Source organism: Melanostigma gelatinosum, assembly GCF_949748355.1.
Source record: "Melanostigma gelatinosum genome assembly, chromosome: 8".
Lineage (NCBI taxonomy): Eukaryota > Metazoa > Chordata > Actinopteri > Perciformes > Zoarcidae > Melanostigma > Melanostigma gelatinosum.
The window spans coordinates 4606663-4632664 of NC_136641.1; the positions used below are offsets into that span (position 1 = coordinate 4606663).

Sequence of the window (26002 nt, forward strand, 5' to 3'; positions counted from 1 at the left end):
AAAAATATGAACATCATGAAGAAAAACAAAAAGTTTTAGATTATCTAAGCGCCAGCGCGAGCACTCCTCCTCCAACCCCCGTTTGAGAGGAGCACTTTGGTGGAGATTCTGCAGCCAAAGAGCTGATATCAGATCAGCCTGACCTCACAATCAGACAGCAGACTACATGCGAAGCTTCTGTACTAGCTGTACACCAGACAGGTTTGGCTAGCTGGATGACGTCATGCTAATCATTTATTTAGCTTTTTAAAACAACGGGGACGGATCCAGCACGGACAGTTACGGGAGTGAGGGATGAGGAGGTAAGGAAACATGAGAACACCAGGGTAGGGAGTGAGGGATGAGGCGGTAAGGAAACATGAGAACACCAGGACACACATGGAGAACTCTGTCAAGCTACATATTAGGCAAAGTGAACATCTTTTCTTCTACACAGCTGTTCTCAGTCTCATCTGCTTAACTTGGTCATGGAGGCATCAACATGTAATAGAGATGTTAAATTAACAGTGAAAACTCATCATAGCTTAATTTAACATCAGTATTCATAATTACACTTCATGTTTACTTCTCCTGATCTTTACCTCCTATAACAAGGTCCATAGGACATCTCAATAAATGAACATGTTATATTATATTATATAAGTGTTATTTACTGATTGTTTTCGTGTTGGAATAAATGTTAAATATTTAACTGCCAAGTAATAATGCGTGTTTGATACTTACATTTTTTTTGCATTAAATCATACTGGGATGTTTGCTGAAATTGATAGGATGGCCCTACCTAGAACATGTTCCACCAGCCGCCACTGTTTAGATACATAGTTTAAAATGAATAACAGTTATTTGAACAAATCAAATAATTAGCACTTTTTGCAGAATTAATTCCCGCACGCGTTGTGTTTGCGCCACGCTATATATTCTTGTTATTGATGCCCTCTTCGAATGGCTTCGAGGTTATTCAACGCAGGACATCTGTCGGCATGTTTCGGACGGCAGATTCATTTCACTGTCCTCAGTGTGGGAACGACTGCTCAAGCATGTGACGACCCGAGTGGGCAGGGCAGTGGGGGAACAGGGGGCGTTTCCGAGCGCTTACCTTCTTACCTTTTTTTTTCTTTTTTTTTTACACCGCGAGCCCTCTCACCTGCCAGGTTGAAATTCCCAAAGCTCTTACAAATAGAACGCTTTATATTACTTGTAAACCCATACCCTGGGAAACGAGCCAGCGCCATGGGGTCTCCCATGAAGGATTCCCCGGTCAGACCGGGCTTCCTCCGACAGGAGGTCCAGAAAACCACGTGGGACGTCCCGGAGAGGTATGCGGCGCTGCGGCCGATCGGCTCCGGAGCTTACGGGACAGTTTGGTGAGTTTACCCGGAAGCAAAGAAAGAAAGTATTTTTTTGTGGACAGAAATATGCACGGTGCTTGAATCCTTTAGTCTAATAAGCATCCATGACTGAAGTCATACTGGATATAATAATAATGTTACTCACAATGAATTCCATCCTATAGGTATAATAACTATCCCCCTATATGGACATAAAAATGTTTTACTTTACATAATAAAACACATAAGGCATTTAAAGTTGCAGTGACCCACCTCCAACACACATAGGTCATTATTACAGCACTAACACTTTTTGTTGTCCACGATCACCGTTTCAATACTTGGCATCGCATGGTTTTCTACATGTCGGCTATTTAAGCCTCAAGTATGCATTCCGCTCCCAGACAGTCCGAGAGTCCCAGATTACTCTGGCATCTGCTAACAGACGCACTATTGTCCGCCCGAGGCAAGTCAGCAAGTCGATACAGGTCCTCCGATACGACAGGAGTCTCCTCCACCGAAGTGGAGACACCCAGTCAGGAATCCAGGATACCTCAGACATTCTATCTAATGATAAGCCACTGACAGAGGAGATCTTATCACTGACTTTAAGGGAGGGGGCTACCAGATAACAGAGGGGACATCAGCCCTGAGTCATTAGAAAGTTTTATTTCAGATATTAGTAGAGATATAAGGAGCACAAATCATTTTTCAAATGACATGTACCAGAGCATATCCGAGATGTGTTTTATTTCACCCCATAAACCACAACGGAAACTTAAAATGTCTTGATGGGAAGCAGATAGAAAGGGAACTCATTGCTACACCATTACAGTGGAGCTGAAATGATGAGTCAATCAATGGAGCCGCCAGAGAAGTAAGAAGGATTGCACAAAATTTGACAACAGATTAATCATTTGTGTCATTTAGCAAAACAAAGTGCAGATTTCATGCAGATTTATTTTCTGTTTACATGATTTCAAAATTGAATATCTTGAGGTCGCTGGGAGTTTGTGATGGGCATTTTCTGACATTTTATCGACGAAATGATTCATACATTTTTTACAAATGAAAAAAAAAAAATACTCTGCGGATGGTTATTATTTGGAGCCCTGGATTATGAATCACTGTGTGTGTCATGCCCTTTACACTGTGGTCTCTTAGTTCTGCCATGGACCAGAAGACCAAGGAGAAGGTGGCCATCAAGAAGCTGTATCGTCCGTTCCAGTCCCTCATCCACACCAAACGGGCCTACAGGGAACTCAGGCTGCTCCGACACATACAGCATGAGAATGTAGGAACTTCGAGTTTCTTCTTAAATTAGTGGGTGGCCACAACAACATTAGAATTTAATTGATGTGATACAATCCAGTACAATAGCCGGCCAAAGGTACTCTTTTTGTTGAGACAAGGTGTTGTGATCCTATTGTATTTGTTCAGTCCTTATTCAACAGGATACGCAAACTGTGTTGACCATTCAACAAGAGCCCTTAATCTCATTATAATGCCCCCTGACAAACTGGGAGTGTTGTGTATTGTTGGAACCCTCATGATTCAGTGTTTTCGCTGAAAACCTTTGAGGAACTTTACGCACTACATGACCTCCTTTTACTGGGATAATCTTTGGAAGGCACCGATTTCAATGAGTTCATTTTATAAGTTTTGTGTTTTGTTTGTCAAATGGAGAATTTTGATTCATTTTGGATGTGTAATCAGTTTTATTTTTTTTGTTTTGTTTTTAGAATAGATAGAGAAGCTAACTTTGAATTGACACGAGAGGGTGGAGCACAAGTACAACCAAACACAGAAAACGGCATTTTCAGGTGATCCAGAAATTAACTTTTGTTATCTGAAAACACACTGGAAGGGTTAAAGTTAGCGACCTGTCAAAACCAGGTAGCCCGCCCTAAAGCATAGTTCTCTTTATGGTCTATTTGACTCTAAATGGAGCATAATGTACTAAATGAACATCATGCTGTATTGAAGAAGACTTGAAACTGGAGATTGAGACCATAAACTCATGTTTACAATGTTTACTGAGGTAATGAATCAAGAGAGAAGTAGAGCCATTTTCTCATCGACTTCTATACAACCAGAGGAGTCGCCCCCTGATGGACACTAGAGAGAATGCAAGTTTTAGGCACTTCAGCATTAGCATCACTTTTCAGAACCGTTGCCCACATGAGCCCAAACTTCATAAACAGAAATTTCAAGAACGATGACATCAGTGCCCGGATGCATGAATTCTTTACAAGCAATCTCTGGATAATACACGACAGAAACATAACAGTGACTGTGATACCTTAGAAACAGAGCTGCAGGAGCCAGGAAAACATCGGCACTGTAAACATGACATTTACACCAGGTGTTACTCCAGGGTTGTGCAATGTTACGAACTCTGCACTGGATGGGAACTCTTGACTAATGTGTGCAAGCGTTTCTATAGATTTGTGTAATAACAGACATATGGTATCACTGGTCTTTTTTCTAAAAGGTGATCTGCCTCCTTGACGTCTTCACACCGGACCCCTCGCTGGAGAAATTCCAAACCTTGTGAGTCGGGATTCGGGAAGCACATTCTTCTGCTCGCTGTCGCAGCCTGTTGAGAACCCCGTGTGCATGTGTGCGCATGTTTGACAATTTCAAGCAAGGATGTGTGAGAGCAAGCTTATTCACGTTTGTTTTGGTTGATTTGTGCATTTCCTCAACATGGCGATGTACTGTTGTCATGGACAGTATTCAGGCCCACTTTATGTCCCCTTACCTATTTGTTAATTTTGTCTTTCAATGCTTTCTCTCTCTCTCTCTCTCGCTCTCTCTCTCTCCCCAGTTACATGGTAATGCCATTAGTAGCCCAGGATCTGAGCCACATTATGAAGAAACGGAGATTAACTGATCGCATCATCACATACCTGTTCTACCAGCTGCTGAGAGGACTCAAGGTAAGAGTATCTTTATTTATTTACTTGATTGTTAAACATTCATTTCCTGAAAATACTATAGACAGTAAAACAAAACAATAGGCTTGCTCGCAGCAAAATGCCTAAGACATTGTTGAAATGTTGAAATGACTTGAAGTGGAAGTTGTGATACAGTTAAAGTGAAGTCACAGGAACAGAATTTGAAGTGGAAGTTAAAATAAGGGTGCTGATATAAGCTGTTTGTAATAAGTTTCAGTTTAAGTCTGAGCACTGAATATAGTTGAAGTGTGAATTTAAGTTTAAGCGCTAAAGTGGTCAGTCACAGTGAAAGTGATTATAGGAGTTGAAAATTCAAAAGAAGTTCAAGCACTGAGAAGAACAGACTGACATGATCACATTTTGAGCTGAGGGTTTCCGCCAGTGTATTAATAATATACAAAGTGGGAGTGGAGGCGTATGTCTCTTCACCCAGGAGACCGCTGGTCTTGTGAGGAAGTCTGCTTAGGGCGGTTGTTACGTTACGTTTGTACGTCGTTATTTAACAGAAACCGTGATGTTTTTTTCGAACCTTAAACCAACTAGTTTTGTTCACTAAACCTAATCAATCGTTTCACACTGACCACATGTCATTGTGCGTTTCTGCAAATGTGATTCGAGGGTGGTATGAAACATGTAAGGAATGTTTTTCTTTGGTCAGAAACGAACAACACCAACATTTCTTTTCTGGCCAATGTGTTAGGGAAAACAGCAGGTCTGACATCTTTACAGAAGGTCTGATGATCTTTACCCTTCAACTTATCACAAGCTAACGTTACCCATCAACCTTAGCTCGCTAGCCAAAATGTCGGCAACTGATACGTCTCATGGAATCTGCCTGTCAACTCCAGAAGGAATTCATTGAAATACTCAAGGTCAGCTGTGTTACTGGCATATCAAGTAAAACATTTTCAGTTTACTGACTGACTGCTTTACCCTCAATTATGCCCTTCCACTCAACGCGCGTCAATGTGTAACTACGAGTGGCCAGTGGAAATGAAAGGGAAAGCACGTTGGAAACCGGAAAGAAAGACTTCTCGTAAAAAGGCCCCTTTGTCTTCGAATTAAGCTTCAAACTTCTTTGATCCCGGGATGTTTTCCTCTTCTTATCTGTGTGTGTGTGTGTGTGTGTGTTTAAGCGCTCTTCTGTGCTGTGACAGCAGTCTAAATTTGCTCTGAGGGCTGGAGAATACACAAAACACAGCCCTCACAATCCACTAGGTGATGCGTAAGTCCACACCGGGCCATTTAGAGGGCCATTATCCATGTGGGTCCGCTCTGCTACACTTTGTGTGTGTGCAGTTTGTCCATTTGTGCTGTTTTATACCGTGTGCTTAAATCTATGTTTTTCTTCTTTGCAGTACATTCACTCTGCAGGGATCGTTCATCGGGTTGGTTCCATTTACTTTCTTTTTTCAAACGCTACCACTCATAATTAATGTGTGTTTTTTAAATTGTACACTTAAAGGAATAGTTCGACATTTTGACATTCAACATCATCCCCATTTGCTTTCTTGCCAAGAGTTAAAGGCACAATAAGTAGGATTTTCCTCCAAAAAACAATGTATCGACTCGTACAAATCCCTCTCAATCATTACTTATGACTGACTAGAAGTGTGTGGTGGTGTCTGTATCTGCCAAGCGGCTGAGAGTGTGCTGAGAAAGAAAAGCCAACACTCAAGTGGCAAAAATCGCAGTTACTCAAATTGCCACTTGAGGCAATGTGTTGTTAAAATGCAATGTTAAAATGACAAACTTTACAGTAGAAATCAACATGTTTAGTGCCTGGTACAAAATTGCCATTTTGGTTTCCGTAGCTTAAAAAGGCGTTTAAGTGAAAGGTGCCATCTCAGGTCGCTAGCTGCTAGCTCCCTTGTCGAGCCGGGGAGGAGGGGCTAACTTTGAATGTTGTGTTTACAATCTACAACCGACCAATTCTACTCAGTGGGCCTTCCAGTTGAAATAGATACAGTATTTATAAGGAGTTGGTTGAGCTTAGCACACCTTTTGGGGGAACAGTTAGGAACTTCCTGGACTCACTCCACCCCTCCATCCTACCCATAACGCCCCACAAAAAACACAACTTGGCTTCTCACAATTTTATGATTTTATACAGATTTCCCATGATTAAGCAATGTGGTCTTTGAAAGAGTAGAGTAAGGGATTCCATTTTGAAACGATGTCATGACATTAATTATGACACTAATGCTGTCTTATTTTAGGGGTTGGCTCGTTTGCTGTCTTTCTGGGACTTGGATGAAGGTTTAATATGAAATTAAAATCTGCAGTGGACAAACTGGTCTGGGACCTGCTAGCGTGGGTTGCTGGAGAAATGTGTCTCCCAGTAACTCCAAACATGTCTCATAGCTGCATGATGTGTGTTCTTAGTTGGCTGGACAGGACTTCTGGAGTGAGTTTTGTGACCTAACTGTTTCACCTTGTTTTCACTCTGTATGCTAAGCTAAGCTAACCGGCTGCTAACTAGTATAACACATTTAACATGCAAATGAGTGTTTTCAGTGTTTTCATCTAACTCTCAGCAAAAAAAGCAAATGAGCGTATTTCCCAAAATGTCAAACTATTGCTTTAACTTTCTTTAATTTCAGTGTGTATTTAGGTTTTGTGCTATTAAGAAACCTCTTGTGGTTGGACTTTAGGATCTGAAGCCTGGTAACCTTGCTGTGGATGAGAACTGTGAATTAAAGGTAAGTTTAAGGTAAAAGCGTTTACGGTAAAAAAGAAAAGAAAAAAGAATTAAAAGAAAGCAAAAAAAAAGGCTGAAAGCAAAAAAAATATATTGTCGATACAAGATATACCTAAGGTCAAGATGATGATGAATTCCGACTACAAATGAAACATTATTTAGACATTTTAATCTTCTATCCATGATCCATTGCAATACACTTGAACTGAGATCCATCAAATGCAACAGAAATGGAAATCTAAACTGTAACTGTTGCCAGATCCTGGATTTTGGCCTGGCACGACAGACGGAGAGTGAAATGACCGGTTATGTTGTGACACGCTGGTACAGAGCACCAGAGGTCATATTCAACTGGATGCACTACAGCCAAACAGGTCATAATGTAACCTCGCTTTCATGCAAGTCGTTTTCAGTTTGTTGAAAATATCACGGAATATTGCAGCTACAACAAAGTATGACATTCTTTATTAAAATTCTCTCTCCTCACAGTGGACGTCTGGTCAGCCGCCTGCATCCTGGCTGAGATGATTACTGGCCAGGTGCTTTTCCCAGGACACGACAGTATCCTCACACATTCAGCTGGAGGTGTCTACTTCTTCTTCTCTGTTTACAGAGTTTGTTTAGCTTCAAACCAGTTGATGGAAATTTCTTTTTTTTTGCAACAATTCAAAGTTTGCTCAAAATTCGCTTGACAATTGAATGTGAAAACAGTTGAAAAAGACTGCGACACTGCGACCCTGCGACAGCAGAGGTTGTCCATGCACTACGTCTGTCCTGTCCATTCTGTTATCTCAGGAACGCCTTGGGGAGAATTTATTTGAATTTTGCACAAACATCTGGACTCAAGGTTGAACTTATTGGAATTCGGTGGTCAAAGTTCACTGTGACCTCACCAGGCGACAATCTCCGGTTCTGCCAAGTGAAGTCAATGTGGAAGTGTCTTAAAACCAGCATTCTCTCTACTGGCCAGCAGGGGGCGACTGCCCCCCACCTTTGTTGAAGTACAGTACTAGATGAGTATCCCTTAACATTCCATATTTTATTAACTAAATATTTGATCATTGTTGTATTCATTAATAATACTTACATTTTATATAGCGCTTTTCTAATTACCCAAAGACGCTTTACAAAGGGCATAAACAAACAGAAAAAAAAAGAAAGACAGAGGAGCAAACAAAACAAACAGACCATTTTGGTAAAAAAGAAAACTGGAGAAGCTGTGCGGAATGGGTCATGTAGTGGAGGGTAAGGTGCCGGGGTTAGCAGGTGAAGGCGAGTTTGAAGAGATGGGTTTTGAGGGCTTGTTTGAAGACCTGATGGTCTTCAGAGTGTTTGCACCGGCGGACCTGAGGCAACGGGTTGGGGCGTGGAGGGGGAGGTGGTCTGAAAGGTAGGGAGGGGCCAGGTTGTTTAGGGCTTTGTAGGTGGTGAGTAGTATTTTGAAGTCTATACTGTTGTTGGGATCTAAAGGAGCGTGTTTGGGTTATCAGCATTTAAGAAATCAATAGAATTATTGATGTATGTAACAATTATTAATGATTATTAATAAAAACGGGGCACCACCCTGCGAACAGGGACCAATAACCAAACGATAAAACTAAGTCTCATAATTAGTAGTCACTCATAATGTCAGTAGTCTGCGTATGACTATACATTCAGCGACAGTGAAGGGTTTTAAGTTCGAGCACAGGCTACTACATACAGTCTTATCAAATCGAGGGACCCGGACAAAATGGCAGAATGGGGCTGCTGTACGTAATTCACGTTTGCCTGGGCAGCCCGTGATGTGAGGCGCTCGTTTGAACGAGGTTCCCCAGGGGTAGAACTAGGAGCTGTGTGTGTGTGTGTGTTTCGTGAAAGGAGGAAAGAGAAAAAAAGAGCGAGAACTCGAAGTGAATCACGCTTCGGCGTGCGATGTGGTAGGGAGCCTGATTGCTGGTTCTATCATGCATAAATATACCGCTGTCGTCTTGGAACTGCCGGTAACTTATGCCGTGATAAGCCACGCACCTCAGCTCACTCACCGAGTCGAGTTAATGAAAAGAGAACTTCCACCCGGAGTGGAAGACAATGAATGAAAAGAAATCAAATAAATCCCAAGCAAACAGTCATAGTTGATACACCAATACAGCGGAGCTTCTCTGTTCCGTAATGATTGCGTAATACCTCAATATCACGCGACAGTCTTAAACACACAAAAACACGGGAATATCAACATATAAATGAATGGCCTGAATTAAACTTACGTTAATTTAAGCTAAGCTATGCCCAAATGCCAAGAATCTTACTTGTAGATGCTTCGTTGCAACGTTGAAGGGTTCGTGAGCAAAGTTGTTATTTTTCTTCGAGAGGAAGGGGGGGGGGTGCTTCTCAGCGCGGCGTTGAGCTGGCGCTGTTTCGGTCTGTCGTGGCGCAGCTCGCTCTGGAGCAAACGCAGACGTGATCTGTCCTCGCGGCAGGGAGCGTGATCTAACTTCGGCTGCCGGCGTGGTCCGTGCGTCTTACCGGGAATCGTCGGTGAAGGAGGGAGGCGTTGTCGTCTTTCCTTCGCCGGAATGTGTGCACCAAAAGAAAAAGAAACAAAAAGCGCTGAACTGATCGCTGAAGCAGATTCGTTATCGCGGGCTGTTTCATCCAGCGAAACGGCTTGTCAGGGTTTGAGTAGGGTTGAAGGGCCGTTGCTTCCTCGTGGCCAGCGTTGCGCTGGCGGGGAAAGTTGGTTCTTCTGTGGCCTGGACGGGGGTGTCCGAGCAAAGAGAGCGTGGTGTGCTCCCTGTTCGACGGAGGTCGACGAGAAAAAGCTGGATTCTCTGTGGCCTGGACAGGGGGGGGGGGTCCGGGCGAGGAGAGCGGTGTGTGCCTCCTGTTAACCCCGGAGGGAGAGTTGGAAAAAGCATAGAAGTGGGGGCAGCAGATAGTTTTATAGAACAGAGGTCGAACCACAGGGGTCCTGGGGTCTCTTGGCTCTCGGCCAATGAGATTGCCGCGGTTACCATGGTTATTTGGGGGGGGGGGGGAATTCACACCTGAGTGTGAAATCCCTTTGCTCTCCTCAAACTACAAGTCAGGATGAGACCTTTGCTTGAAAAAGCGAAGGCCTGATTGTCTTTGTCCACAGCACATGTTGAAGCCATTTATCAGACCCCAACACTGTATTTGACCGTGAGCCAGTGGAGGTTGCGAAGGACCGGGGTGATGTGTTCATAGCGGTGGGTGGAAGTGAGCAGTCGAGTGGCAGAGTTCTGAACATATTGGAGTTTATTGAGGATTTTGTTGGGAGAACCATAGAGGATGCTGTTGCAGTATTCGAGTCTGGAGGTTATGAGGGCATGGATGGGAATTTCGGTGGTGGAAGAGGACAGGGAGGGTTGGAGGCGTGCAATGTTCCTGAGGTGAAAGAAGGCAGTCTTGGTGATGTGGTTGGCGTGGGGTAGGAAAGAGAGGGTCAGGTCGAGGATGATACCGAGGATGTGGACCATTATGAGCCTTTTCATCCTTACCGTCCACCAACAATATGATTTTTAATATATTTATGAGGCTTCCTGAACCAGCCTGTTCAGGTATTGACCAGCTGAAAAAGATCCTCCGTCTGACAGGAACACCAGACTCCTCCCTGGTACAGAAGATGCAGAGTAAGGACGTAAGTGTTGTCTACATGCCTCGTTTTAATTTGCCTCTCCTCACTATTTGTGTCATGTTCTGTTCTGTTATTTAAAACTCGTGCTTTGGACTGAATTGTTTTCCAGGCGCAGTCGTACGTGCTGGGTCTTCCTCCGCAGAAGAAGAAAGACTTCAAGGAAATGTTTGCGTCCATGGATGAAAAAGGTGCACCAAACTGCCTCTGCTTGTCAACTTCATACTGAAGTTAATTTTTTGTTTTTTTTCATTGAAATATACCACAAATGTGGCACAAACGTCCACTTGGACTGAAGGACGAGCTGATTTGATTTGAACGCCTTCAGCGGAATTTGTTTTTGACCATAACTCATTCATTCATATGTTAATTATTGCAATTGTCTATGTACAAATGTCTAAGGAGATACAATGACAAAGTGATGACACTTTGGACAGACGTGGATGCAAACTGCAACTTTATTGTAGTTGCAAATTGTAGTTCACTTTGTTGTTGTTATGATGTGGTGTGTTCACGGACCTAAATGCGGCCACCTCGGGGAATAGTTCTATGGCTCAATCGTAGGGTCGGTGGGGTGGCAGGGAAAGGACTCGTTCCTTGTTGAATGCCTCGCCTCCGACACCAGGTTTTTTTCTCAGCAGCCTGTCGGAGGGATTAAAGGACGAGCTTGCTTGTTGATCTGCATACTCCAAGCGGGCCGAGGTGAGATCAGTTCCGGTAGTAGGGGTGTGGAGAGAAGAGGTCTGCCGGGGAATGGTGTACTTGAGGCACCTCGAAAGATATCTAGGGCTCCAACTGATGATTCTGTTTCCTGCCCAGTCTATCTGTGGGTTGTGGTCCCGGAGCCAGGGATGGCCCAGAACCAGAGGTGTCTGGGGCGTAGAGAAGATGTGAAAACGGATCTCGTGTTGGTGGTTTCCTGACACGTGCAGGGTAATAGGGCAAGTCCGGTGAGTGATATTGGTCAAGGGGCATTCGCCTGAAGAGGGCATTCCAACTCCTCCAAGGGAATCCTATGAGTGAAGGCCAAGGAGGAGTCTAAAAAACTCTGTTCTGCTCCGGAGTCAATGAGAGCCAAGACTGGTAGAGCACCGGATGGCAGACATAAGTTAGCTGGCAGTGTGAGACGGGACTTGGGACGGGGGAGTCGAGTGGAGTCGCTCGCCAGTATTCCCACTCTTACTGGCGAGCCCTCTCTTTTGGTCGCACCGGGCAGACAGGGATACGGTGACTCGGCTCACCGCAGTAGAGGCAGGCTCTGGAACGGTTTCGGCGCTCCCTCTCTCCCTGAGACAGGTGGAACAGTGCCAACTGCATAGGTTCATCCCGATCCTCGGGAGAATGCCGGAGCGGGCAAGTGCTGGTGGCCTGGGCTGCGGCGGTGAGGTGGAACTGGGGACCGGTGACCAGAAGTGGTTACTGGCTGACGAACCGGTGCCGGGAACCTGTCGTTACGCTCTCTCCGACGTTCCTGCATCCGAGTATCCAGTCGGATGGTGAGAGTGATCAGGTCTTCCAGTGTCTTGGCCTCCTCCAGAACAGCAAGCTCGTCCTTTAATCCCTCCGACAGGCTGCTGAGAAAAAAATCCTTTAGCGCCCTCTCCTCCTAACCGGACTCTGCGGCCAGGATACGAAAGTCAATATAATGTTCAGCGGCGCTAACAGAGCCCTGACGGAGGCGGAGGAGGTTCTGAACAGCGTCATGAGAGTATGTAGGGTGGTGGAAAGCTCTCTTAAATGTCTCCGGGTATTGTCCAAAAGAAACCGTATCCAACGGGTTCTGGGTGAACCAGGCCTGGGCCCAGTCGAGAGCACGGCCATGTAGCAACCCGGTCAGATAGGCAATCTTAGAACTGTCCGATGCATACGTGCGGGGCTGTTGGTTGAACACAAACGTCGTCTGGAGCAGGAAACCTCTACATCCCCTCATGTCTCCATGGAAGAGTTCAGGAGACGGAACGAATGACTGACGGACCAGTTGCGTGTTCCCCGCCGTCGAATCTGGGGGGAGGGGCGGGGCTGTGCGAGTCCCTGCACCATGCTGCCAATCTCAGCCACCTGAGACCCGATGGCTTGCTGCGATCTCATATCATGCAGCAGATGGTGTTGCTGTCCCAGAAGAACGCCTTGGTTTGTGATCGCCACCTGCAGGGGATCTGAAGGAGGAGATCCTGATGCGGCTGCTGGGTCCATAATATGGTCAGTCCGTTCTGTTATGATGTGTTCACGGACCCAAATGCAGACACAGGACAGCAGAGTTCTATTTCAAACCAGGATTATTTATTTCTCTCAGTCAGGGGAAAAAAACAGGAAAAAGATAAAGTCAATGCGGAGGTCCAAGCCGGAAAGTGGCTAATCCCTTGGAGCGGCAGACGAGGCCGACAGGTAAACAGTCACGGCGCTACGGAGGTGCGTCCTCGCGCTCCGCTCGGATCCGAGCCGGAAAGTGGCGAACCTGCGTCTGCGGCAGGCAGACAGGCTGGATCGACAGTGTGATACCCGGGGCTCGACACAGGATCGCTAAGACTTCACAGTTGATCTCCGAGGAACGAACTTGATGGCTTCTTCGTACAGGTGAAAACCCGAGGCTCGACACTGGACGGCAGGTGAGTTGAAAACAAAACGGATCGTTAGTAGCAGAACCTCAGAGTAAAAAAAAAGGACAACTCACGGGTCGGAATACCAGGTAGGTAAACGGACGGACTGACAACTGGCATGAGAGTAACCGGAGTATTTATGTCGGCTGGAGATGATCACAGGAGATGAGTATCAGCTGTGCCTACGTGGAGAGGCACGGCGGTGGACGGGACTCTGAGGGAAATACACCAGAGTTAGACATAAATCCTTACAGTTATAGATTTATAACAATATGGACATTTAAAGGCCCGTTATGTAGGAATTAGGAGGATCTATTAGTAGAAATGGAAGATAATATTCATAACTATGTTTTCATAATCACCTGAAACTAAGAACCCTTGTGTTTTCATTACCTTAGAATGAGCCCTTTGTTAGGGTTTGAACAAAGAGAAAGACCGGCCCTCCCCATGTGCTGTGTCGTCCTTCGGCAAGGCAGGGCCAAAAAGACAGCTGGTGCAGGTTATAATCAAAACAAAAGTTATTTAATAATAACTACAGAAGCTAAACAGTGGCAAACGGAACACACTATTAATAACAAAATGTACACATATATATAATGAAAGTGAGGCCCCATCCGGGCCACACGACAGACAGTTGTGTCTGCATCCATGGTCAGGAGGAGGTCAGAGGCCATATCCACACTAGGCCGTGTCTCGTTGGATGCAGAGTTCTCAAATAGAACCGATCTCCATCCACATGGGAGTTTTCAGCATTATTGGAGCATCCACACGGCAGCCTTCGAAGGCGGACAGCACGTGACCATTAATGTACACTGGGCATGCGCGTGATGGTGTAAACAGGAAGTGGATTGCTTGCTTAGTTTAAAAAAAATATGACAGAGTAATAAAGTAGTCTTTAATAATGAAAGGTTGTATTTGATACTTAAGATCTTCCTCTATGAACTCAAACAGACACAGTTCGTGGAAAGTTTTAGAAGTTTTATTTTTCAGACGTAGTTACAGCGCTGCGGGTCTGTCTGTCTATATCTCTCTCTCGCTCTCTCACATCAACTTGACTTTAAAATCAACACTTACACGGAAACGTTTACTCGATTATGGTCCATAAAGGTGGTCAACACACGTCGATCACTCGCTTCCTCTGTGTTGTTGTCTGTTGTTGCCGTGGGGGCTGATGAATGTAACGTTAGCTCCATTGGGGTATTCCTTCATGAGATACGGCATCAGGGGATAAGCTGGGTCACCCAGCAGAAAAAACAGGGACATCATCTTCGCCCTCTATCAATTCTTTAGGGCATTTGCTCCATCTTTTAGGACACAACATCATGCAACAGGTCCGACTCGCTAGCTTCTAAGCTAATTATAACATTACCGCCAATGGGGAAATGCTAACCGCGATTAGCATGAGCGAATATAATATATCTTCGTACATATTTTCATGAAGAAATACTTGCAGACTGAGGTCTCTCAAGGCTACCAAACGGAAAAAGTAAAACGAATCAGCGTCGATCACTCGTCTCTCACTAGTTTCCTCTATGTTGTGGTTTGTAGCTGTAGCTCTGAATTGAGTGGTCTCGTGTGACGTCACAGTTTAGCTGTCGGCCATGTTGGAGTACACACAAAGCCACTGGCATGCACGGCTGAGTCGCATAACCTATCGGTGGTGAACTTTTGTGCTGTCTTTGGTTGTGGCAGCAGAGCTGATAGAGACAAGAAATCATTCTTTCGTTTGCCAGCGGTCATTACACATCAAGGAAATGACACGAAGGAGCTATCCAAGCGACGTCGCCAGAAATGGCTGTCACGCATCTCTCGAGATATAAAGGAATAGAATTTGGCGTACACTAGAGTATGTGCGGATCACTTTATAAGTGGTCAGTGATTTTATTTACAAATTCGTTTGTGAACAGTATTTAATAAAGGAAATATAAATTAAACTTGGACATGAGAAGGTTACCGAAGCTTCATCGGCCCGTGACAGCAGTCGGTGCCAGAGACGTGTCGAGCGTGTACAACAGGCGAAACACAGAGATGCAGCCTCAGCATTGCTTGATATGAGTTTAACGTCAGATCATATATATATGTATGTATATATATATATGTGTGGGGGGGGGATGAAGTTAGGAGTTAGTTGAAAGTGAATTCCTACACACACGCACACAATGACGTGCATGTACAATGTAAACAAACACACGTGTCTGTTTGCGCTGAGTAAACATTGAATATTGCTAAATATTTGACCAGATCTGTATATATTTACTCTTCCAATGACGAGATGAGAATTCTCGACGACCGTTGCTTTGACGTCTCGGACCCATCCACTGACAAACTGATTATAAGCGTCGAGCCCTTTGTAGCACTCCAGCTCGTATTTTGTGTAAGGACTCGGGGTGTTCACGAGATACGTGTAGATGTTGGCGTAGTTTACCGATGGAAGATAAGTAGGATCGGCACTGAAACCATCTGCACTCATCGTATAGGGATCCAAGTTACCAATAACCTTCAATTTGGCCAGGTAGCGAACCTTTGATGCACTATCCAGTGATTCAAAGTATGGTATTTTCGCCGCACTTCCTTGCTTACGCGCCGCCATGTAGGTTCTGTATGTACTCCAACATGGCCGGCCGACCTCGTAACTAAGGAGATCGTGACGTCGGTGAGACCACTCCATAGCATTTATTGCTAACAGCCGCTCCGTGGGGGCTGATCGCTGATGGTCAAGCAGCTCGCTCATGGCTCGAAGAACAGCTCGCCTCCTCCGCATGTAGGCATTTGCAGCATTGTAAAATGACGAATTTAACTCCACAATAGCTGCTACTACAGACAACACAGCAAGCAAGGCTTGCCATTCGTTATCCATGTTGAAATGAATCGCTGCTGGTCGCCGGCTGTTTGTTTTCTTCCGGGTACGGGTCACGTGATAGTGCCTGAGGATCTCTGGGGATTCACATCTCCTTTTTCCCCCAAAGTCTCTGAAAAGTCTCACATTACAGATCAGCTCAATGATTGGCTGAAACCCAATAAGCCCCTCCTTGGCCCTTGACCTGTTGTTCTGATCTTAACACCTCAAGCAGCCACTTTCACACAACCCCAGCTCCAGCACATTTCTCAAAAACCCCCTCTTTCACTCAATGCATGAAATGACAACACTCCTTGGTTCAAAACGTCCTTCAAATAAATATACTGTGACATATCATATCCATAATTAGGAGCGCTATAAAACTTAAATTCCTCACACCTTCATATCTACACAGCGAGCGAGTCCGCCATGTCGCATCGCCACGTTTCTACAGTAGCCCAGAACCGACAAACCGAACACTGGCTCTAGGCAGAGCCTGTCGTGTTTTTACGTTACATGAATGTCAGAAAATTTATATTATATATAATATACAATTTATATTGTTGATAGTAGATTATCAGCGTGTTTTCTTGCCAGATTCCCTCAGGTGTGGAAAAAAAAGACCAGATACAGAAATTGCTGCTGTGTGAACAGCCCAATTGGTTTGCATGGTGAGTGGTTGTGGCTGAGAGGTAGAGCGGGTCGTCCGCTAATCGGAAGATCGGGGGTTCGAAGTGTCATTGGGCAAGATACCGAACCCTAAATTGCTCCCAAAGGCTGTGCTTTTGGTGTGTGAGGTACTGAGCATTAGTTTATGATTGTGTGGGGGAATGTTGTCATGTAGTGTACCGCACATTAAACGGTCGGAAGACTAGAAAAGAGCTATTAAGACCATTTACCATTCACCGTGGTCACCGAAAGGGAGCGGGCAGCGCTTCTCTAAGGGGAGAGGAGGGGTTCTCATTCGGTTGCAATCTGCATCCTCGCCACTAGATGGCACTGCATCCTACACAGTGGACCTTTAATGACTCTTGTGAATGAAAAGATTGAACTAAAAAATTACTTTTGAGTCAAAAAGCTGGGATCCTCAGACTCTTGGCCAAGTAACGGTTGAAAGCAATCTATATTTTCTGTACAATATTGTTTTCTATCTTGATGCTTCCAGCTGTAGGCATTCTGGAGGGGATGTTACTGCTGGACCCAGAGACGAGGCTGACAGTGAAGCAGGGACTGTCGCACCCTTTCCTGGCTGAATATCATGACCCGGAGAGCGAGCCAGACTCGGAGCCTTACGACGACTCCTTCGAGAGCCTGGAGCTCGCCGTCGGGGAGTGGAAGAGTAAGTTTTTGCCATGCCCTGTATTTTAAAAATGAAAGCTCAGGAGACTCTGTGCCATATTGTCTCAAAATAAATCTACATTTTAGTGCTTTTATGGGAAATTTAAACTACTGCTTACTTAGTTTTTTATCCAATCAGGTCTTATCCACATGGAGATCATGACCTTCGACCCTGACAACCCCAGGAAGACAGCCATGTAGGACGCTGTGATGGGCCGGCGCCTCTCTAAAGGCCAACAACACTGTCAGACAAATGAACACTAAACAACATCAAAATCATCTGATATTGCATCGCGATTAACATGCATTTCATAGGGTCGCTGTACTTGGTACGGTGGCCTGTACAGGACAGTATGAAACAGGTTAGGCTCTCATTAAGCCTGTTTTTATTCTGTGATATTCAAACAGCAGTAGCAGTTGACCTGCATGTTGAAGCTTGTCAAAAACACTGTGCCACTGAATTATAAAATGCTGTCTTCTGCCAAATGTATTGACTTCTTAGATCAAGGTCCATTTACTTCTCTCGCATCTCATGGTTTTCATGTGGAGAACATCCCGCATTTCTTTATTTCTGTGAAATGTTAGATCTTCGATCCATCTAGCAATAGTGAGATGAGGTTCAAGGCTATGAAAAAAGTATGGACGTTGAGATCACTTCATAAAACTTCAATTTCCAAAGTCAAGGATAAACTTTCGCTTTCTACAAAGTGTTTGATTGACTTCTGCAAAGTAGATGGTAAAACAAATGTGTGTGAAAATATCAGTTGGGACAAGTCAATTACCAAAGATATGGGCTGAGATACACAAGCACACACACTCACAAACGTGTGGTGTGTGCGTGTGTGTGTGTGTAGAAAGAAAAATAGAAAGACCAGCCTGGCTTATGATGAAAATCTCCTGAGTTAAATTGTATCTAAGGACAGTAATTGTGCGTGTTTGATTTTGTGTAACATATTCATGATATGAAAGAGGGAATGGACGGCAATAACATGTGGGATTTTATTTTCCGATCATATTTACTGCTGGAACACACTCAATTGTTTTCAAAATAAAACGTTGTGGAAAATAACTTGTTGCTGTTGATTATGATGCTACAGATGACCAGTAGAAGGATGGAGGTTAAAAACACAACAGGCACAAGGTGTCATGGAATCATCACTAGAGGGCAGCACTATATCACAGCAAAGATTCTGTGTGGAGGACCGGGATGTGTTTTGACTGTTCTTGAAAGGAAAATCCAAAATCCTTCATTGATCCCTGGGGAGAAAATTGCTATGTCACAGTTGCTCTTACGAAGGAGCACAAATAAATGCAAAATGTATATCATGTTCATAATTGTACAATACATAATCAATATACGTGGAGAATATCTGTAAATAATAAATAAGGAATGAGAAATATAAGACATATGTGCATCAGGCACATACAACCACAGTGTAGACAAGCGAACAGAACATCTATTAAGTGTGTTAAATATATGGACGTCACCATTGTTTAATATATATACAGTATATATAAAAAGAGACTTTTGTATCCATTTATATATCTATAGATTATGTTTCTTCTCTTCTTTCACTACTTGTCAGTAATGGCTAAATGTTTATGTTAACTCTTGCTCAGCTTTGTTATCTTTGTTTTTTAGCAGTTTTTATATTCCTGTGTATGTACATTGAGAGCACAGACGCAGTGTTGAATTCCTTGTAATTGTACACATACCTGGTAATAAAGCTGAATCTGATGCCTTAGCCAACCGTTGTCATAAACCCAAATTATTTATATTGAGTACACCAAAGATCAAAAAGAGGAAACCAAACTGCCAAAATGATAATGACATCAGATTTATTCCAGACGTTTTGATGTTACAAATTTCACAATGAATCTGGTTCTCCCAGTCAGCCTAATCCCAGTTTCTCTTTCATTCAGAGTGGAAAGTATTTTCTCTCAGAACAGGAGAAGGAAAAGAGGATCCCAAACAAACAAATATGAAAGTGTGATATGTGGCTGCTTATGTGATATCAAAATACACAACAAAATGACAGATGTAAGACAACTGAAGAGACTGCAGAAAAGAGGAGTTATGTGTGCTTCATAAATGCAAGAACATAAACATCCTGACCTCCTGTGCAAATGTAAGAACTGCTGTTGACATTTTGTGTGCAAGTATTGTTGCCTTTTGAGGATTCTCTGTCACGGCACTACAAGTATCCTCTTGTCTGCATGACAGCGGATCCAGCAACCAAAAGACAGCCAGGCTGACTGATCTAAGGAAGAGAGGGCTGACTCACGTTTCTGCTGCTCTTTGTTTCTGGTCCACTAATTACTCTGCCTCGACTTGACTCTCTGTAAATATGTGGTGCCAGAGGGAGTAGCAACACAGTGAAAAAAAGAGATGTTCCACTACATGGATCTGCCTGCTGATAATGGTCAAATGTGGATGTTTCTGAGGCTGCCGTGTCTCCAGGGAGTGAGGTGATGGGGATATTTGGAGGCTTTTATGAGTGGTTGTCAAGGGGAGGGGAACATGAGGAGGAGAAGAAAATGAGGGTAGGAGACGAAGAATGGAGAGAAAGACGGCTGCTGTTTTTAAAAACGTTGGGTCGATGAGGTCCTGGTGCTGCTCATTTTGATGATGCCGCCGCCACCACTGCTGCTGCCACCTCCTCCCGCACTGCTGCTAAAACTGCTGCCATAGCTGCTGCCGCCGCCAAAGCCACCACCATAGCCGCCGCCGCCGCCGCTGCCGCCGCCACCATAGCCGCCGCCGCCGCCACCATAGCCGCCGCCGCCGCCTCCATAGCCGCCGCCTCCACCACCATAGCCGCCGCCGCCGCCACCACCTGGTGATGAGAATAAAACATTTTCAGATGAGGAATTTGAGTTTCAATTAAATCATATCAGCCAAACTGATAGCGTTCTCATTTCTACTTTTACATTTTCATGCACTGGCTTACAAATTACGTGAATTGTAAAGATATATGTTGATACATACCAGAGCTCTGTATGTGGATGGTTGCACTTGCACCGCCAGAGGTGATTCTGCAAAGAGATACACAAAGGATCCATATTAGCTGCTGATGTTGCTGCCTGCACAATGTGATGCATTGCAGTCTCTTAGTGTTTCAGTAGACGAGACGTCATGTGAGTTCTAAGCAGCTAAGGTTTTACCTGTCCTCCTCTCCCTCCAGCAGTTTCCTGTAGGTGGCGATCTCAATGTCCAGAGCCAGCTTGATGTTCATCAGGTCCTGGTACTCGCGGACTTGGCGGGTCATGTCCTGCTTGGCTCTCTGCAGGGCGTCTTCCAGGTCCCTGATGCGGGCCTTGGCGTCCTTCACGGCCAGCTCGCCGCGCTCCTCGGCCTCAGCGATCTGGGCCTCCAGGTTGGCGCGCTGCGAGGTTTAAAAGTTAGCAGAAGCGATATTTGTCATCCAAAAACCCTTCTACATCGTCACCATTTGTTTTTTTTAAATAACAAATGTCTGTAACTTTTAGCTAACCTGTCCCTTGACTGACTCAATCTCATTCTGGAGGCGGCTAATCATGCGGTTGAGCTCAGCTATCTCAGTCTTGGAGCTGCGGAGGTCATTTCCGGCCTGGCCTGCATTCACCTCCATCTCCTGGTACTGAAAAAAAACATATATATTAGAGACTCTACCCAGACTTGTCTGGCAGGATGTGTTTCATACTAGAGTTGTTGTTGAGATTACTTTCGCTCTCTACTGACCTTCTGCACATACCACCGTTCAGTGTCCTGACGGTTGGCTTTGGCGATGTCATCATACTGAGCCCTGACTTCAGCCACAATGGAGTCCATGTCCAGGCTGCGGCTGTTGTTCATCTCCACGATGACTGAGGTGTCCTTGATCTGTCCCTGGAGCTCACGCAGTTCCTGCACAAAAGATATATGTCACTTAAAAAAATGAAATTAGAAGGTTAGAGAGTAAAGGCAGATATCTATTTCTCTTCTGTAACTGTGCCCACCTGTGCCATTCAATGGCTTCTAAAAAGAATTAAGAGCAAAGGAACAGACATAACAGGACTGTGGTGTGGCTCATTTTTCTTACCGCCTCGTAGACAGCTCTGAGGAAGTTAATCTCATCCTGAATGGAGTCAACCTTGGCCTCCAGCTCAACCTTGTTCATGTAGGCACCATCTACATCCTGCAAGCAGAGGACAAGGAAGCGGTCGGTATTGGTGACTGGTCAGAGGAAAAGGCAATAACTTATTCCACTGCAGTTAATGACATGGTGGAGCTCAACTCGCACCTTCTTGAGGAGAACAAACTCATTCTCCACGCCGGCACGCCTGTTGATTTCTTCTTCATATCTGACACAAAAACAATGGAAAAAGTTAGCTGATGGACAAAGAGACGGCATCAACCGCTGCAGTTCGGCTGTTGCTTTTCGAAGAGGTTGTGCAGGTTTTAACTCACTTGTTTTTGAAGTCCTCCACCATGCCCTGCATGTTCCTCAGCTCTCCCTCCAGCTTCATCTTCTCACTGCCGAGTCCATCCAGCTGCCTGCGCAGGTTGGCGATGTAGGCCTCGAACATGCCGTCAATGTTGGAGCGGGTGGTGGTCTGCTCCTGCAGCAGGCTCCACTTGGTCTCCAGCATCTTGTTCTGCTGCTCCAGGAAGCGGACCTAAAATGGGGAAATCGTTTCATGTTTAGATCCACTTTCACTTGGCGGAAAGTAACGCTTTGATGGCAAGACCACATTAATCAGATTACATATTCCACATCGTTATATTTCTGTGCTTGGCAACGCCTGTTTTCACTTCATCACTTTCAGCAAACTGCAAATAAAAGAGGCAAAGAAGTGGCTTTTCTTCATGATTAGACACGCTCACTGTGAGGCGATAAAAGATGTTTGTCATCTTTGTTTTACATTCCTCAGGTGATCCATTGAGCCACACCTGTGTGTGACTTACCCACACAAAAGGCTATTGTATGCACCAGTGCTGGCAGCTGCCATATTAAAATGCCCCTCGGGGCAGGGATGCTCCAGATGTAATCCGCTGTGCTGTCGCTCTTGTTGGACTGACACTTCTTCCAATGAGATCATTATTTGAGAACACCTGACGAGATCCTGAAAAACACGTTTCAGAGGAGACGGAAAATGTGCACTGCCATCCGGTTTTAAAACCCTGGAGAATGTAGAGCCCATCCCTCCACTTTGGGTGTGTATGTGTGACTGTAAACTGTTTTCTTTTTGTTTTCAAAGGCAGTGACATACCTGAGTCTAGCCACTCCCCTTAAAGCCCCAACGTGCCGCTCCCTCGCCTCCAGGATGCATACTTTCACTGAGTGAACTTGCCTGCCTCTGCCCTCAGTAATTAATGCTACATACCTGACGCCATTAACTGTCACATCAACATCACATATACCATTTGTGTGATGACTCCATTTCATAGAAAATGAAAACGTTCCACGAACACGACATGCTTTCCTGCGACTACAGCTCGTTTGAATGTTTAATTGCACTGTGTTTTGAAGCATCAAATAGTCAGAATTCTACGTTGAATGAGCGTGATGGGATCAGATCACCCGTGTGACCACCAATGAGGTGTGGCATAAACACACTGCAGAAAAAGCAGAGCATTTTCTGTTGCAGGGTGTCGTTAACTTGTTTGTCCTTCCTGCCCGAGAGACAAGGTCTCATTTATTCATAAAAGTGTAGATTGGTCAAATAAATAAAAAATCATCCCTCATTATTTTAAATTCATGACAAATGTTCATGCAGAGACTTTTGTATTATGCAGTGCATAGATGCGGCCCACTTCCTGCAGCACTGTTAAAAGCCTGTGAGTCCTTGTTGTTATGTCCAATTATGGTCAAAGATAAGTTAAAAGGAGAACAGGTCTGCTTTCAGCGGCAGTGCAGAGGCTAGCTGATGCACAGTATTGCCTTGAGGGGATGAGAGGTCCGTTTTGGATGACTTATTAAATAATGTGCACATTATTCAGGTTTGGATCAGTTGCTGTGTAATATTTAATGAGGCCAGGTGGCCCCTTGGAGACTGTCTGTTGCAGCTACACAAGACAAACCAATTAACTCTACTGTGGGCACTGTGCAGTGCATCAGATAATCAACATCTGTTGTTCAACCAAATTACAGTTGTCACATTCAAAACATATATATGACATTTCATGGTCAATGTAAATGCAGCTGTTCAGCGTTCTTTTGGAATGGCGTTGTACAAAGGGCAGCTCACCTTGTCAATGAAGCTGGCGAAGCGGTTGTTTAGAGTCTTGATCTGCTCTTTCTCTTGGGTCCGGACGGTCTGGATGGTGGGGTCGATGTCGATATTCATTGGGGTCAGCAGCTGCTGGTTGCTCTGGACAGCTGTGATGGTCTGCATGCCTCCGCCGCCTCCTCCACCACCGGTAAAAGCACTACCGTAGTTGAAGCCCAAAACATTGCCTCCACCACCACCTCCAAAACCACCACCACCACCTCCACCTCCACCTCCAAAACCACCACCACCACCAAAACCTCCACCACCAAAACCTCCTCCACTCCGAAAACCACCACCTCCACCGCCCATTGACATGCCGGTTGACACCCTTTGAGAATTGTTGTTGGAAATCATCGATCTTGAGGAATACGTTCGGCCACCGCCACCGCCACCGTAGGTACTGGTGTTCCTCACGGAACTTGTACTGTAATTTCTCGACATGGCTGGTTTTAGTTCCTCTGAAAGGGAAGGATTCACAGAGAAAAAGGGGAGCAGAAAGAGAGGTTTGGCAGAGCACACGAAGAGGAGAGTCAAGTCCCTCTAAGTATCTTCCCCCTGTCCGTGATGGATTTTTATCTGCCTTCAACTGTGGAGGAGGTCCCAGTGAGCTCCACCTTCTCTGCACCCGCCCCTCAACCCTCCTCCAATTACCTGTATCCTGGAAGGGGCACTTGCAGGCAGGTGGATTGGCTTGGAGCAGCTCAGCCTGTCAGACAGGTAACAGTGCCACCCCTGTAAAGCGATCGGGGCTCGACAACACCTAGCTGCTCGCAGAGGAATGGCAGCAGAGGCATGGTTGAGATTGGGGATGAAGACTTGTTTGCAAAGATATTTTTACTAGTTTTGCTTGGGGTGTCCTGCAAGGTTTGGGACCTGTATACTCACTGATCCACCAGTTTCTGCTTCTCCACATCTTGCAAGGTCAATAAATATGAAGATGTTATCAATGAAGTTTCTATTGGTAAAATCTCACTGAAGTTGCGGAACAAGTGACCAGCTGTTGTCAAAGCATATGTTTGAATGAATGCATGTAAACACATTGTCTCAATGCATTAGTCCATATATTCCTACACATTGTTCCGTACTCAAAATGAGTTGCATTTCGTCATACTCTCTCATATACATATGTCAAGAAACATGAAGACATTACATCGACAGAATTCTTCACGGAGTTTGGAATATCTGTAGCAGAGAACAGAACATATGGGGTATCAAAGCATGTTCGATGAATATAATTTGGGACTTTTTATGGAGTTAGAGTGACATAAACATGACACATTGGACTATAAAAATAAAGCTGAATTCAATTCAAGAAATAGTTGGTGGCGTTGATTTTTTTGTGGTTGGGGGTTCACTTTCACTTCCTCAAACAATGGCACCAAAAGTAAAAGTTCTTTTAGATTCAGTATTAACATGAAGAGAGTGAACACCTTATTAACCCTTCAGAGGAAACTGGTTTTGCAGGAGGTTCCCTGTAGGGAACTCAATAGATGCACATCGAGTAGAGCTCATACAGAGCACGAAAAATGTCTTAAAACAGAGATGAAGGGGGACAAATAAAGGGATCTTAAGATTAATATGTGAAGATCTACAATAGCTTTCAATTTTCAGAGTTATATATTGAATTCCACCATCCTGTTATTTATGTGTTCAAGCCTGCAGTTTGTAGTTGCTTGAGGGCACTGTACACAATGTCTTCATCAATACTCAAGGCATGTCTTTTAACAGTTTGCTATGGTCACCAAAGTTCAGTTAGCGTCACTACTTCTTTTTTTAAAAACTTAGTTACACTGTATGAACATAAATTTAACCTTTTTAAAAGATTTCATTTTTGTAAATGTCATTTTCAACTTAGATCTTGTTTGCGTTACTGCCAGCTTGCAGCCAACAGAACATCAGGAGTTAAAAGTAAACGAGATTCATTGCTCTGACAGAATTGGAATGGTTGCTACCTGTTGAAACCCATCTCAACAACTCTGATGTAGGTGTTTGCTTACCGGCCTCTGTACTGTACTGTAGCAGCATCTAAATGAGCTCAAGGGCACAAGTGAGTCACACCCCAAAAGAAAATGCCAGTACTTCACTCTCACTTCCAACATTGTCTCGTGTAAGAATTACATTCACATGCAACATACTGCATCTTCATGCAGCTTTGCATTACACACGTTTTGGGGGAAACACATATCCGAAAATATGTTCACATCTGCTAACATTGTTTGCTGGTGCATCTGCAGTTGTTTCCCGTATAATAGGTACATCAACTAAGGCACGCATATGATGAACATATCCCTGCTGCAAAAACAATAATTGATGTGTTAAAATGAGGGCCTCAACAATTACATTTTTAATCTTTGCAGAAAAACTCAGCAGCCAT

The 26002-nt window shown here is 44.5% G+C and overlaps 2 protein-coding genes across 2 annotated transcripts; one reads left to right on the forward strand and one right to left on the reverse strand.

Moving 5' to 3' along the window:
* The first annotated feature begins 1138 nt into the window (after positions 1–1138).
* LOC306781106 (mitogen-activated protein kinase 14A) lies at positions 1139–19089 on the forward strand. Its single transcript, XM_079273794.1, has 12 exons — positions 1139–1364; positions 2493–2622; positions 3823–3881; positions 4159–4270; positions 5647–5676; positions 6943–6990; positions 7249–7363; positions 7479–7550; positions 10550–10629; positions 10736–10814; positions 17222–17395; positions 17534–19089. Exons 1-12 carry the CDS (start codon positions 1231–1233, stop codon positions 17593–17595), a joined length of 1095 nt encoding a protein of 364 aa, XP_079129920.1. The 5' UTR covers positions 1139–1230; the 3' UTR covers positions 17596–19089.
* Positions 19090–19216: 127 nt separating this feature from the next.
* krt5 (keratin 5) lies at positions 19217–24176 on the reverse strand. Its single transcript, XM_079273793.1, has 9 exons — positions 23605–24176; positions 21824–22032; positions 21657–21717; positions 21456–21551; positions 21116–21280; positions 20889–21014; positions 20560–20780; positions 20384–20430; positions 19217–20231 (listed from the first exon to the last, which is right to left on the reverse strand). The coding sequence occupies exons 1-9, from the start codon at positions 24067–24069 to the stop codon at positions 19978–19980; spliced, it is 1644 nt and encodes a 547-aa protein (XP_079129919.1). The 5' UTR covers positions 24070–24176; the 3' UTR covers positions 19217–19977.
* Positions 24177–26002: the final 1826 nt, after the last annotated feature.